Source organism: Magallana gigas, chromosome 8, assembly GCF_963853765.1.
Source record: "Magallana gigas chromosome 8, xbMagGiga1.1, whole genome shotgun sequence".
NCBI lineage: Eukaryota > Metazoa > Mollusca > Bivalvia > Ostreida > Ostreidae > Magallana > Magallana gigas.
In genome coordinates, this window is record NC_088860.1 from 28,055,572 (window position 1) to 28,071,865 (window position 16,294).

A 16,294-nucleotide genomic window follows, 5' to 3' on the forward strand; every position below is an offset into this window, starting at 1 on the left:
AAGTACTTAAAAAGATTTCATTTCTACAGATGAATGTTGGAGACTCAGAGTTGAAGCGTCGATTTCAAAAGATGGACGAACAGATCGGCAAAGGATCCTTTGGACGTGTTTACAAAGGTCTGGATACGAACACTCAGCAAGTGGTGGCCATTAAAATCATAGATCTGGAGGAGGCAGAGGACGAGATCGACGACATACAACAGGAGATGCGGATACTGGCACAGTGTGACTCCCCATTTGTCACAAAATATTTTGGGTCCTTTGTACAGGTAAAGAAGTGTCTCATGCAAAACTGACACAGATGAGGTCTAGATATTTTCAATCAAATTGAATGCACGACCGACGATTTTGATTTGACTCATTCATTTACTCATTAATAATTATAGCTCACCAGAGCTGAAAGCTCAAGTGAGCTATTCTGAACACTATTTGTCCGGTATCTGTCTGTCTGTCTTTCTGTAAACTTTTACATTTTCGACTTAGTTTTCAGAACCCCTGGGCCGATTTGAACCAAACTTGCTACAATTCTACAAAACAATCTTAGGTGACGTGGATTAAAGTTTTCTATCATGAAGGGCCATGCAGTCTGTCAAAAGGCCAATAATTATAAATTATTGATATTTTATTAGTTTTTGAGAAGTGCAATTTTTTATATAAGTCTTCTTCTAAAAAATTATTTGGACAGAAAAGCTGAAACTTGTCTGGAAGCATCCTCAGGTAGTGTAAATTCAAGTTTGAGCAAATCATAATCCCTGGATAGGGTGGGGCTACAGTGGAGGTTCGAATTTTTACAAAGGTATATATTAATTTTATAAAAACCTTTAAATATCTTCTGATCAGGGACCAATTGGCCAGAAAAGCTGAAACTTGTGTGGAAGCATCCTCCAGTAGTGTAGATTTAATATTGTTCATATCATGATCCTCAGGGGTAGAATGGGCCACAATGTTGGTTGAATTTTACATGGGAATATATATAGAATTTTTTTTTTTTTTTTTTTTTAAATTTTCTTCTCAAAAACCCATTGGTTAAAGAAGCTGTAATATGGTGAAAGCAACCTCACATAGTGAAAATTCAAATCTGTCAAAGTCATGATCTTCGGGGGTAGATTAGGGCCCAATTGGAGGGTCGAATGTTTTAATTAATTACATACTTACAAAAGTCGCTCAATGTTTTGCAAAAAAAAAAAACCTGGAGAAAAATTTGAAAATCTATTAATACAAGACCTATTCTACTACATTGTCCAGATACAATGTATTTTGTATAAGACTCCATAAAGCTGATTTTATAATGACTATTGTTGTTCAGGTTGACGACGTGGCCCATGGGCCTCTTGTTTTAAAGCTAAGATCAAAAATTTGTCTCTGAAGACGAAACATCTCAGATAGGTTCAGCGGGCAATAGAATAAATCATAAACATATCTTATATCTGTTAAATGTTAAATATGTGTTTCATCGGGCACAAATAATATGCAAGAAAACACTGTACAGTGTATATCAAATTATCAAATGTCTCCGAAATAATCAGTTTGAATTGATTGATTTATTGTATCGATAATTTTAAGCTTGTTTCAGTATAAAATTGTTCAGTCTGTTTCCAATAGGGCTTTAAGCTTTGGATCGTAATGGAGTACCTTGGGGGCGGGTCTGCTCAGGATATCATTAAAATGGCGCCATTTTCCGAAAGAGACATTGCAGTTGTAATGAGGGAACTTTTGAAAGGATTAGATTACCTCCACAACGAACGAAAAGTACATCGCGATATCAAAGGTAGCTAGATATACTTGGAGGTTAAATGAATAAAGTTAAAGAGGTAATGGACAACATGGGCAATTTTTAATTAGGTGTCATCATGAGATCAAGATCCTATCAGATGCACATATATATGTAGACATTTTATCCAGGAAAAAAATCAACAGGCTATATGTAATTCATTTGTTATAGGCAGTTATTAAACATGATAAATAAGTTTAACATGTTTATCGTAGTAAAGTCCAAAAGGGAAGTCATGTATATACGTATAATTTTTTATTTGGAGGTGAGAAAAGTACACATACAATTAGGCCTAAAAAAAGATGTGTGTTAAGGGTAACCCGACCTAACCTACAAAAATGCCCCGATCCTACCATTTTTAGATGTCTGTTTTTATCCGATTGTGAATTTTATGTTATTTCTATTAAAAAAATCCGTTTTTAAATATGGCACAAACAAACATTCTTATGATTCATGCAGAAAAAAATATGATAAAATTAAAAAAAATCCCTACCTACCTAACCTAATTTTTTCATCAGTGTTACCCTAAACACACAATTTTTTTTATAGGCCTTACTATACCGTATTTTATCATTCGAATACAAGTATTTTGGATAGTAAACTATTTGAACCGTTACAACCGTCTTAATTCTTTATTTGATACTATAGAAAATAACTTTTCCAAGATTATAACCGAAATCTTAAATTTTTCCATATTTAAAAGTTTTGAATATTTGCTAATGTTATAATTACTATCTTTAATATGTAGCTTACGGTAAACTGTATTATAGGACAAACTAGAATTAAAAGATGCCCAAACATTATTAAACACATATTGAAATTTTAGACAGTCTCTCGGGAAACAGTAAACAATATTCATTTTAACTTAATGTTAGGAAAAAGGGAGGATTAAATGATACATGTATAAAAATTATTTAGTCAAAGTATATAAAGGATCGAATATTATTGGTAGGAATGGCAATTGTAATGAAACACTTCCAGCCAAGTTATAGACAGATGTTCAAGGAAAGTCCCCACAAAAGATTGTTGTCCTTTTAAAATGGTATAAACAATAAATAAACGTTCTTGTATGTTTAGCTGCCAACATCCTCCTGTCGCACAAAGGTGACGTCAAGCTAGCGGATTTCGGGGTAGCAGGGCAGTTGTCCACAATAGGGAAGGCGGAAACCTTTGTGGGTACTCCATATTGGATGGCGCCGGAAATCATCAAAGGGCAAAAATACGACACAAAGGTACAGAATATCGGTACAATGATAAAAGAACACACCGGCGGGGTACTTATTATCATCATTCAAAGAACAAATCTCTAAAACAAGAATGCTAAGGCAGAGAATTTAATAACCAATAGCTATTAATTGTGTCATGTTGCGACACTTTTAGCTCAACTGAGCTGAAAGCCCAAGTGAGCTATTCTGATCACAATATGTCTTTCATCTGCCTGTCCATCTGTCTGTCTGTAAATTTAAACACATTTTCAGCATCTTCTATAGAACCACAGGGCCAATTTCAACCAAACTTGGCATAAAGCATTCTTAGGCAAAGGGGATTCAAAGTTGGGAAAATTATAATTAAGATTCACGCACTTTTTCAAGGGGGAGAAAATTAGGAATTATTAAAAAAATGTAAAAATTTTCAAAAATATCTTGTCAAGAACTTTTTGGCCAGGAAAGCTGAAACATATCTGGAAGCATTCTCAGGTAGTGTAGATTCAAAATTTTGAAAGTCATGACCCCGGGGCAAGGGTGGGGCCACATCGGGGGTCGAATTTTACATAGGAATATATAGAGTAAATCATTAAAAATCTTCTCAGAAACTAATCAGCTAGGAAAGCTGAAACTTGTGTGGATGCATTCTCATGTAGTGTAGAATTCATGACCCCCTGGGGAAGGATGGGGGGGGGGGGGCGAACTTTCAAATAGGAATATATAGAGTTAATCTTCTTCTCAGAAACTAATCAGCCAAGAAAGCTGACACTTGTGTGGAAGCATCCACAGGTAGGGTAAGACTCAAGCTTGTTCAAATCATGATCCGAAAGAGGGGGGGGGGCACAATGGGAGGCTGAAGTTTTACATAGGAAATAGTAGAGAAAAATCTTTTTCTTAGAAACCAATTAGCCAGAAAAGCTGAAACATTAGGGATCCAATTTATAAAGGAAGACATTTAATTATTCACAAAAACTGAAATGTTGTAATGTATGGTTTTACTTTTATGCAAGCATCTTGATAAACACACATTGCTGATTCTTTAAAATTGTTTAGACTTTCGTCCCTGGACAATTCTTGTCCTCACAAGGGGTTCCGAGTTTGATGTAGGTTTATATCCCATATAAAAACAATTCTTTATGATCTGTTTGAGAACTGCAGTGCTCAACATGCATATGACTATAAAATTACCCTGTTAGAAAAGGAACATTATTATAAATGTAAGAATATCCAGGAGAAAAAAATGGATTTTATTGTACAGGATCTACATGTATAATACTACATTGTCCAGATATTTTTATTATGACTCCATTAAGTTGATTTGATCATAACTATTGTTCCTCGGGTGAAATATGTGGCACATGGGTCTCTTGTTTCTTTGATGCTATCAATTCTTTGATTTGGACAGAAGACCTTTGGCATAATTCCAACATAATATACATGTAGCTTGTAGTAGGCGGGGCTTAGCTGTACAATAACTTCCACATACTGTACAAGAACTTCTAAGCCACAAACATGAAACTTAAACATCAATTTTAGAATCATTTTAGCTAACAAAAATTATTTAGTCATGAAAACTAACAATGATTTTGAACCCCAATGATAGCTGTTTGCAACCTGTTATCCATATATGTAGCATACATTTCACAAAATAGCGTTTCCTTTGGCACAGTCTCTCTAAAATATTTGAACAGATACCCGACGTCAATGGTCTTGGTAAAAGCTACCACCCTACGTTTTGGGAGGGTGTAAAAGTTATAGGGTAAAAAACAAAATAGCAGGAGAATATAAGGTCTGTGGCCCCACCTAACTTTCAACACTATGCTACGTGCCTTCATTTTCCATGACCTCGCAAAATATGAGATATAACGTATTGTAATCTATCTAAAAGGCAATGGCATATCCCCGTTTCGGCCATTTCACTTCAACGTCCTAAAACAACGTGTAACTGCATTTTTACAAACTATGTGTTGTCTAATTATAGATTTATGACGTCATGCCTTTGTGATTATGCAAATAACCCTGACACAAAACATTTACAGGTACACTTGTTTCGTTTGTAAGGGATTTATGGATACAGAAAGGTGGGGCAATTTTTTTCGCTGCGCGACTCGGCTGCCACGCCTCTCTGTACCATTACTCACCTCAAACGAAAAAAAAAATGTTCTGTGAATATCACAGACACAGCACTTCAATAACTACATATGAACATTGAAAGTTTCTACACATCAGAACAAACGTCACAGGTAGAGATATCTGAAAGGTGCAGCCAAATTATGCCCTGATAAAGGTACATATATTTCGTTTTACAAGTAATGTTGTGTCGAAAAGGATAAATAAAAAAACTAGATAGAGAGGGACATAGCAAACACTCTTGATTTTTCTAGCATTGACAAGGGAACATGTGTAAGACTTGTGACAATTGCAGGCTGACATATGGAGCTTAGGAATCACCGCTATAGAGCTTGCCAAAGGAGAACCTCCTTATGCCGATCTTGACCCAAGAAAAGTGATTTTTCAAATTCCCAAAAAGGATCCTCCTCAATTGTCTGGAAATTTCTCCCCGGCCTTAAAAGACTTCGTCAAAGACTGTCTAAATAAGGATCCGAAAGACGTGAGTACTTTTCCTTTAAACCCCTATGGACTAGCAACGACACGCAGCAGCTTTAATGTATGTATTACATACATATACTATTTAATATCAGCATGTCAGTTTTAAGTTGGATTTATAAAATTAAAAATTATTCAAATTTTAAACGTGCTTCTAGTTCTACGTGTCGTCATAAACTGGCGTAAGGTGGTATGGACACTTCCATATTGTTTCATACTTTCTATCAAAATTTTTATAAATGTTTCCTTTCCCAAAATTCTTACATAACAGCGTAGTTCAATGGTTAAGAGCGATAACAAAGAACCAGTTCGAATTCCGCTGGGGCTTTAACATTTTTTAGCTTTCCTAAAATTTATAAACATAATTTTTTTTAGCAAATAATGTACAATTTGGGAACTCTAAACGGCCGGTGAAAGTATTTCAATTATAATGTACTGTTATCCATTTAAATATCTATAGGTGTCTCATACCACCTCAAACAAACTACTTGATAGAAAACCGGGACTGCGTTCAAGATCGTAGCAGCTAGCCTAGCCGCTAGGTCGTAGATATCTTGATCTATTGAACGGACCGATATGTTAGCCGCTAGGTCTCAGATTTGAAGTTTGAAATATTCAACTAAAGACTAATTACATCGACATAATTTGTTAATTACAAGCGGAAAATATTCATGTTAAAATTCATTATAACTTAAAGGATGAACAAAATATCACTAAGTAAATATATTTCATGTTTGTTACAACATGGTAACTAAGGTGGCCATCTTGAATTTGATGCTTAGCATAAACTATTTAGGCTACGAATATCTACGTAGAGGCTACGCTAGCTTACCGTTCAACTACGTAGCCCTACGTAGCAGCTACGATCTGGAACACAGCCCGGTTCTATTAACGCGCATGAATCAACATACTTGTTTAGGTATTCGAATTAAAAACTATATATACTTGGAATAATCCATTCATTACAATTACCAAGCAGAAATTGACTTCAACAAACGCAGAAATCACATTTATCGGTTCCATGGAATGCACGAAGATGCAATTTTACTTTGTCTAATATTATTGTAAGATCATACACACTTTATTTACCTCTACCACTTTTTTATGTAAATATATAGTTATTGTCATCTATATAAGCAAATTTGCTTACAACAAAGGCCTTTTATTCTTTATCACGTGTTTCATTAGTTATATGTTATTATTCATCCCGCTGGCTGACTATTTTAAGTTAGAATGAAACTTCCAAAATTAATGCGCTTGCGTAGATTAGAATTCTGGGAAGAAATTAGACAGTCCATGATGGACACAGACTACAACTATATTCCCCTCTTATTAAAGAAAAGGTTATAGTTTGGATGTGTATACGGATATAAATACGGGTTGGTACGTGATCAAATCTTCCATGAAGCCTTTTGGGCTTTATGGGATTGGGGATATGGGGCTGGTCAACGTGATCAAATACCAAAACGCCCGAATGGAATTCAAATACGTTATGAAACTGGTCAGTTTTGGGGTCAAACTGCGCATCGCCAGTCTCGTATATACTGTAGATGATGTTAATATATATCAATTGAATTCAACTGTCCGGCGTGTTAAAATATCATTCTTTGGAGCTACATGGATAAATCTGATTCTGGCTCTTCAAAACCGTCAGAGTTGTAATTATAATCATCGCATGTTTCTATAGTATCTAGATAAACGTCTAGTCCAGATAAAAAGGTGGAACAAAATTATTCGTATATATTTTCAATAATTTTTTGCTTCATTACCGATTCCTACTTTTTAAAAAAAAATTCTTTTGCTTTTAACAACCTGTACATGTATTTTTGAAATCGGCATAACCCGGTTATTTCATAAAAGGGGAAAAATCAACTTTCTACATTGATGCATACATAGTTTTAAAATCCTTGTTAAGAAGAAAATGTTTATAATTCAAGTTTATAACGGGGACTTCACACAGAAAGAAAAAGCACGCGTGCAAAATATTACAATAACAGGCGTCAGAACTTTATTCTGACATTCTTAATTTTTTTTATATACATTAATTTACCTTTTCATGCGAATTAAAGAAATTGTATAAAAAAAATTCCAACTGTTTCGGGATTTGAACCCAATCAAAAAAGTCGGACACGCGGTAACACTCTATTCTGTGTTACCACTCGACTAAACTAGACATGACTTTCAGCCGGGGAATTATATAGTGTTCTTAGATTTCAAAGGTATTAATGATTTTCTCCCAAAACGAAATTTTTTTTAAAGATATGCCTCTATGAAACAAAAATCGGTAATTGTAGTTTTTAAAAAAATTGTCGTACTTTAAACATTAAGATTAAATTAATTTGTTTCAAGGAGGCAGTTTTTCACAACAATGAGGATTCCCCTTTTATAACGCTTGACATCTTCCACATTTGTCTGTGTAGCCATTTTTAGTTCTATATAATGTTCTTATCAAAGTAAATATAAACCTTCCAGATACAATTTTACACTGCTTTATATACAACGTGTTGCAAGCAAAAAGAAAAAAAAAGAATTACCGTAGTACATCAAATTCTTTAAGTTTAATTTTTCCATTTAATCTTTAGGGGAAATTAGCATAAGAACTGCAATACTTCTTTTTTTATTATAGCCAAATATATTGGTTTGCAACAGTAAAAAAACCCCATGCGATTTAAAGGGAAATCTATGCGAAAATGCAATTCAAAACATGATCTATATTTGCAGTACATGTATATTGCTTTTAAATAAAGATAAGTCGGCGTTCAATCATACATTGTGTATACACTTTTGACGTTCAGTGAACAAAAATAAGTGTGCTTACTAAATGATCAATAGCAAAATATATATTTATAAATTCTCACGAAGTCAAAATGTAGAAAAAAGAATATGGCAGTGCATTGAAATTCTTATTCAGAGCATTTGAATAAATATACGTAAATTTTGTATTATTTAGAACATTATTTTATATATGCAACCTCTGTTTTTGAAAAACACTTATTACTTTTCAGATAAAAAAAATTCAAAATATATCTGTCACCTTGAATCACCCTCAAGTGAGCTTTTTTGATCAAGATTTGTCCTTTGTCTGTCGTTGTCGTTGTAAACTTTTCACATTTTGATCCTCTTCTCAGGAACCACTGGGCAGATTTCAACCTAACTTCGCACAAAGTATTACTGGGGGAAGGGGATTCATTTTTTTTTCAATTGAAGGACCACGTTTTCTGTAAAGGGGAAATAATTTAGAATTTTTCAAAAATCTTCCCCTTAATACAATTTGGTCAGAAAAGCTCAAATTTTTGTAGAAGCATTCTCGGGTATTGTGGATTCATTTATGCTCAAATCATGGTCCCCGGGGGTAAAGTGGGGCCACACTGGGGGATCAAGTTTAACATAGGAATATATAGATAAAAACTTTAAAAATCTTCTTCTTAAAACTTTTAAAATAGGCTAGAAAAGCTCAGATTTGTAGAAATATCCTTAGGTAGTGTTGGGACAAGTATGTTCAAATCATGGTCCCCAGGGGTAAGGTGGGGTCACAATTTGGGGATCAGGTTTTTCATTGAAATATATAAAAAAATATTTTAAAATCTTTTTGAAAAGCATCCAGCCTAAAAAGCTTAAACTTGTGTGAAAGCACAGATTGTGCAGATTGAAGTTTGAGCATGTTTCCCTGGAGAAAAGTGAGACCACAAAGGAGAGAGGTTTTAAATAGGAATAGTGAAAAATCTAAAATAAGAAAAGGGGATTTATAAGATGTGGATGAAAATTGGTAGATTTTTAACCGGGTTTTCCAAAGAAAAAATCCGGTTATTGAAATGATAAAAATGACGGGCGGGCGGCTGCCAAAAGAGTACCCCTTACTGTACGGATAACTCCTCCTACAATTTTCAAGATAGAAAATTGTTCTTTTGCAGATCAATTGGACATATATCATAGGTGTGCATATTGCTAGGATTTTGATTTCTGATTATAAAGAAATAAAATACCAACTGTTGAACTTAATAATTTTTGGCAAAATATTGCATATGGGGTAACCCTATTGTACGGATAACTCCTCCTACAGTTTTCAAGATAGAAAGTGTTCTTTTGAAGATTAATTGGACATATATCAGAACTGTGCATACTGCTAGGGTTTTGATTTCTAATAATTTGTGAAAAAAATATCAGCTGTTGAACTTATTCATTTTTTGGCAAAAAAATTGCATATAGGGTACCCCTTTTGTACGAATAACTCCTCCTACAGTTTTCAAGATAGGAAACTGTTCTTTAGCAGATCAATTGAATATATATATCAGAGGTGTGCAAATTGCTAGGATTTTGATTTCTGATGAGATATTTAAAAAAATACCAGCTGTTAAACTTGTAATCATTTGGCAAAATATTGCATATATAGTACCCCATTTCTCTGGATAGGTGGTGTTCATTAATTCAGGGTTGACAAATGGATTATAGATACTGTTTACACAAAAGAAAACCCGGTTTGCTGTCACATTTACAGCTTTTCTCTTGATCGATTGTTTGTGTAAGATCTATTCTACTTAATCGTCAAGATGTTGAGAATTAATTGCTATTAATCTCATATAATCCCAGTTATGGCTATTGGTGCTCAGGTGAGCGATGTTGCCACCGAGCCTCTTTTCCTTCGTGTGTATTTTATAAATTCAAAATATTTCATTTCATTGTATTGTAAAATATTTCATTTGTGTTGTAAACTAATTCATTTGTATTGCATGATTTTTCATTTGTATTGTATTTAAAGCCCCTTTCACAATTGGCGCACAAGCAGAAGCGACCAAATATTCGTGCGACCGAAAAAAATAGATATGGTTCGTTAATTGTTGCCAAAATAATCGCATATGAAAAAAGTATTCCTACGAATTTCGCACGATCTAAGCGAGCGTTGTACGATGTAAACGCATTGAATCTTGCGATATATCTTGCGTCTGTATGCGATTCTTGTACAATGAAAGCAATCTTATGTTGAAGGATAATACGATAGGAACGCGCGAGAGACAAGGTGATCGGACGATTGAACGTGCGCCAATGTTATAAGACTTGCAATTATGCGTTCCATGGTACGAATGATCGTGCGAGTCAGAGGGTGTATATATACCGCCCATATTCAGTAGACATAGTTGAAAGCGAGAAAAGATGCCACCCAAGAGGATACAGATATGCAGCAGCATTTATTATTATAACTCAATATGATTATTCTATTATACCTGATTGGTCTAGAAAGTCACAAGACAGGGCGATGTCACAGGAATGAAAAAGCCGATATGAGCATACGATGTAGACAAATATGATTAAATCAAAAATATTTAATCATTATGATTCTCTTTATATCTCAGAACCAACTAAACTATCTAAGATTTATGAAAGAAAAATGAGACAGTTACATGGGAAATCAAACAATCACGACGTTAATGTTGCGATTATTGAAAAGTCAAACATCATTAGAAATCAACGTATTTTGTGTAATCATATGTTGCTTGGTATAATAAAACGTTTATTGCATTAATGTTAAGGAAACATAAAGATTTATTCCCCAGAAAAAACAAATTTCTCTCGGGCTAAGCCCTTGGGAAATATGATTTTTCTTGAGGGAATAAATCTTCATACATATATTTCCCTCACCATCATGCAATAAATGTATATTGTAAATTTTGTTCTGAAACAGAGATACTTATAGAGGGTATATATACTAGTAGCAAAGCATGGCATATTGAGGGTGATAAGTCGTGCAATGATAGTAAAACGTTGCAAGATTACATGAGACACGTTGAGCAACAGTCACACGGTCACGGTCGCAAAACAGACGCATAAACACCAGCGATTTATCTTACAGTCTTTATAAATCGTGTATCACTCTACACAAAACGTCGTAAAACGTTCGTACTAATGTTCGTGCGTTGCACTGCAATAATTTGGATCGCGTTCGGTCGCGTCTGAATAGTGTGCATGTCCACTATTCAGAGGAGACTTGATGCGACCAGTAAAACGTATGCAACGAATGCGAGAGCTCGTACAACGTAAGCGAGGGCTCGTGCTACGTATGCGAGAACTCGTGCGAAGCTAAATAATTTCGATCGCAAAGTGGTGTAAAGTGGTCGTGCGCCAATTATGAAAGGGGCTTTAAGGATTGTTAATTTGGTTTGTTACGAAGGATTAATTTGTTTAATATTATCCTTTATCAAAATGGGTAATGCCTAGGTGTCTGGAATTTCAGGTTAATTAGATACAAAGAAAAATTCTGTAAGATACAAAACAAATAAAAAAAATAATAAATTTTAATGAATAAGTTTACAATACAAATGAAAAACTATAAAATACAGAGGAAATTTATTCAATGTAAAATTATACAATACAAATGAAATATTATACAATACAACTGAAGTTCATACAATGCAAATAGAAAGTAATACAATACAAATGGAAAATTATAGTTTACAAATAAAAAATATACACTGCAAATGGAAAAATATAGAATCCAATGGAAATTATACGATGCAAATGGACAATTGTACAATACAAAAAGAAAATAATACAATATAAATATAAAATATGAAAAATTATAGAATACAAATAGACACTATACAATACAAATTGAAAAGATCGAATATTGCAAGGTTTGACATGCCATATACTCTATATGTAAATAGAAAGCATTTTAGCTCACCTGAGCTGAAAGCTCAAGTGAGCTTTTCTGATCACATTTTGTCAGTCGTCCGTCTTTCCGACTTCTTCTCAAGAACTACTAATTTTAACCAAACTTCGCACAAATCATCCTTTGGCAAAGGGGATTTAAAGTTATGAAAACTAAGGGCCACACCCTTTTTCAAGGGGAGATAATTAGAAAATAATGAAAAATCTTCTGAAGAACCATTAGGCCAGGAAAGCTGAAACTTGTATGGAAGCATTCTCAGGTAGTGTAGATTCAAAGTAGTGAAAATCATGACCCCCAGGTGTAGGGTAGGGCCACAATGGGGGGGGGGGGGTCAAAGTTTTACATAGGAATATACAGAGTAAATCTTAAAAATTCAGAAACTAATCAGCCAGAAAAGCTGAAACTTGTTTGGAAGCATCATGAGGTGGTGTAGATTCAGAGTTATGAAAATCATGATCCCCAGGGATAGGGTGGGGCCACAATGTGGGGGGGGGGGGGAGTTAAAGTTTTACATAGGAATATATTGAGTTAATCTTTAAAAATCTTCTTCTCAGAAACTAATCAGCCAGAAAAGCTGAAACTTGTGTAGAAGCATCCTCAGGTAGTCTAGATTCAAAGTTGTGAAAATCATGACCCCGGGGATAGGGTAGGGCCACAATGTTGGGGGGGGGGAGTTAAAGTTTTACATAGGTATATATTGAGTAAATCTTTAAGAATCTTCTTTTCAAAAACTAATCAGTCAGGAAAGCTGACACTTGTATGGAAGCATCTTCAGGTAGTGTAGATTCAAAGTTGTGAAAATGATGACCCCTGGGGGTAGGGTGTAGCCATATTGGTGGGTCAAAGTTTTACATAGGAATATATTGAGTAAATCTTTTAAAAGTTTTCTTCTCAGAACCTAATCAGCCAGAAAAGATGAAACTTGTTCGGAAGCATGCTCAGGTAGTGTAGATTCAAAGTTGTGAAAATCATGACCCCCGGGGATAGGGTGGGGCACAATGGGGGGGGGGGTACATGGAATATATAGAGTAAATCTTTAAAAATCTTGAAGTGTTGAAGTATCCCCAGGTAGTGTAGATTCAAAGTTGTGAAAATCATGACACCCCCGGGAGTAGGGTTTGGCCACAATGGGGGTGGGTCAAAGTTTTACAAATATGTTGAGTAAATCTTTAAAAATCTTCTTCTCAGAAACTAATTAGCCATATGATTCTTTTTAATTGTTAAGACTTTGTCCCCAGGACAATTCTTAGGCCTTACAAGAAGGTTCAGAGTTAGATGTAGCTTTATATCCCATATATAAACAATTGTTAAGGATCTTTTTTTTAATACTGCAATACTCAACATGTGATATGACTATAAAATCATCCTGACAGAAAAGGGACTAATGATTATTAACATAAGAATATCGAGGGGCAAAATAGATTTTATTTATACAGGATCTACATGTATTATTGTACATTGTCCAGATAGTTTGTATTATGACTCCATTAAGCTGATTTTTTCCATACTTATTATTGCTCAGGTGAGCGATGTGGCCCATGGGCCTCTGGTTTTTCTCTGGTTTTTCTAAATGATTTTTTATATGTTCAATCCTTATTAGAATCGTCGAAGAAAAAGAGCGAATTTTGCGTTGAAAAAGGAAGTCTCTTATAATAATGATAATTATAATAATTATAAATCAATAATTATAATAATAATAATAATAATAATCTTATTAAACAGTAGAATGAAAGAAAGGTCTATCGTTAGGAAGAGAAAATCCTAATTATAACAAGGGAAAAGAAAACGTAGAAAAACAACATGATTCTGCTGGAAATGGAAAACCTTATTAGACAACTGCACAAATATGAATTAATATAATAGACATAATATAAAAAGCATTAAGTAAAGTCAATGCAGTCCATTTGTTACATTGCAAACTGGGATTCTAGGATTATTGATTGATCTTTTATAATACATTACAGATATCAGTTAAAACACTGTTCTTATGACGTCATACAGCTTTGATTTTCTAACTACGATAACATATACACGTATTCTATTCTAAAAATTTACATTAAATATCATAAGGCTAAAAGATTTTTAATAATTTTAAAATTCCGGGCATCATTTGATAGTCACATCTATGCTATCAAGCTTGGAAACTAGTCTGCTTCTGAATTTTCTTACTAGAGACCGACAGCAAGGGAGCTGCTGAACTACACACTTATAAAGCGGGCCCGGAAGACGAGTACTCTACAGGATGTCGTTGATCGATACAGTGAATGGCGAAAAAACCAAACTCCGTCAGACAACGATTCGGACGACGACGACGATTTAAGGTTTTGTTTTTCTTTTTTGATAAAACAAAAATGTTTTTACTGATTTGGTGTTCTACATCATCATCATCATCATCATCATCATCATCATCCAGTGTAATCTGTTTTATTTTTAATACAAAAGTTCGGGATCCAATTTACATCTAAATAAAAGTGGTGGGAAGGGCTATTATTGTTGAACTTTATTTTAATTTTTTTTTGCAATGTTGCCACCTTCACATCCCGCTTGATCCCCAGAAGAAAGTATATTGTTTGAATATTGATTATTTAAGTAATTTTATGTCTGATTACAAACAAAAATTTATGAACAGGTCATAAATTGGACTTTGCCCCTAATAAGATTCGCCCCGATATAGAGGCGGATATAATTAAGGATAAAGAATTCGCAAAAATAATGTAAATTTTTAAAAGATGTTTGGTTATCTAAAATCACAGTGTTTACAATTATTCACAAATGTCCTGAAATTTATACGTGGAATTCTTGCATTATATACTCAGTATATTCAATAGAAAAAGAATAAATACGAGCAATCGGAGGACAAAACGAAATGATATTGGTTCGTTTACACATATTTACGTCCACTCTCTATGATTCCCTCTATTTCTCACAAAATTTTGATGATAATTCATACGTCATGATCGACTAGACAGAAATCTATCCAAGGCAGGACCTACATGTAGCTATCGGCCTAAGAAAAATGCGCATTCTTCTTATTTAAAAAAACCCTGTTATAGATGAAATGTTATGCTTTTAAAATGTCAACTCTAATTCAAGTACATTAGCTATTGTCAATAATTTGACCATCCTTTATCGATGTCTTCTTTCTATTTTGCTGATTTGCGTAATACTCAAAGAATGATTCCTTATTCTTTAATTACATTGAAACTAAAGCTACATTGAGAGCACAAACTCTATGGACTTGCACGGACTGACCAAGTAAACTGTAATTACAATGGCAGCCTCCACATAAATGGAAATTAAGCTGTTCCTTCTGTGTAACGTTTATATCGACAATGATAATAATTTATGTACCTTTACTCACTTTTGATAGATAATTGATTAAACGATTCAAAGAAAGATGTACATAATAGATATATTGATAGTGATATAATGATAGATGTAAATATAACAATAAAATGCTTTCTTTAGTACTTCATTCGGGCTATAAAGGTAGCTAGCATCTCAGTAAAAAATATATCGCTAAAGTGGGTTATATGTATTCGTTTCTGCAATGCTAGCTACCGTTATACCCGCATGAAGCACAAAAGAAAGCATTTCATTGTTTAAATGACGCATGCACTTTGTATTTTTTTTAATCTACCAAAATTATTTACTTTCAATTTTTGTATCTTCGAAGGGCGACCCATTCTTGTGTAAATAAATTATTACATGTATAAAGATTTTTTTAAAATGTTTATTGCTTCATGATAATTTATTGGTATAAAAAATTATCTAAAAAATGTAACTGCATAAAAATCGGACGAAGATGCTTTGAATGTACGAGTATAGAATAGATGACAAACACCCCTCATAAAACCCATTCCGTTGTGTCGTTAGCTCAAGTGTATTTTTGATAAGTTAGTTAAAGGAAACTATCGTTATAAAGATAATGATAAAGACCCTGATTTTTGTTTTTTTGACAGAATTGCTGATACAGAGTCAATGGACTTCTGGAACAGCACGGTGAAAAATCTTGAAGAATTCGTACAAGACCACCCTATTCACAAT

General features: G+C 33.9%; 1 protein-coding gene across 2 annotated transcripts in view; it reads left to right on the forward strand.

Moving 5' to 3' along the window:
* Positions 1 to 16,294, forward strand: part of LOC105327383 (serine/threonine-protein kinase 26) — a 37,800-nt gene that overhangs the window by 14,246 nt on the left and 7,260 nt on the right. For both annotated transcript variants that reach the window (XM_011427825.4, XM_011427826.4), the window contains exons 2-7: positions 30 to 269; positions 1,603 to 1,768; positions 2,849 to 3,003; positions 5,402 to 5,587; positions 14,420 to 14,568; positions 16,210 to 16,294. In XM_011427825.4, the coding sequence (XP_011426127.3) occupies positions 30 to 269; positions 1,603 to 1,768; positions 2,849 to 3,003; positions 5,402 to 5,587; positions 14,420 to 14,568; positions 16,210 to 16,294 (981 nt within the window). The remainder of the gene's footprint in view (positions 1 to 29; positions 270 to 1,602; positions 1,769 to 2,848; positions 3,004 to 5,401; positions 5,588 to 14,419; positions 14,569 to 16,209) is intronic.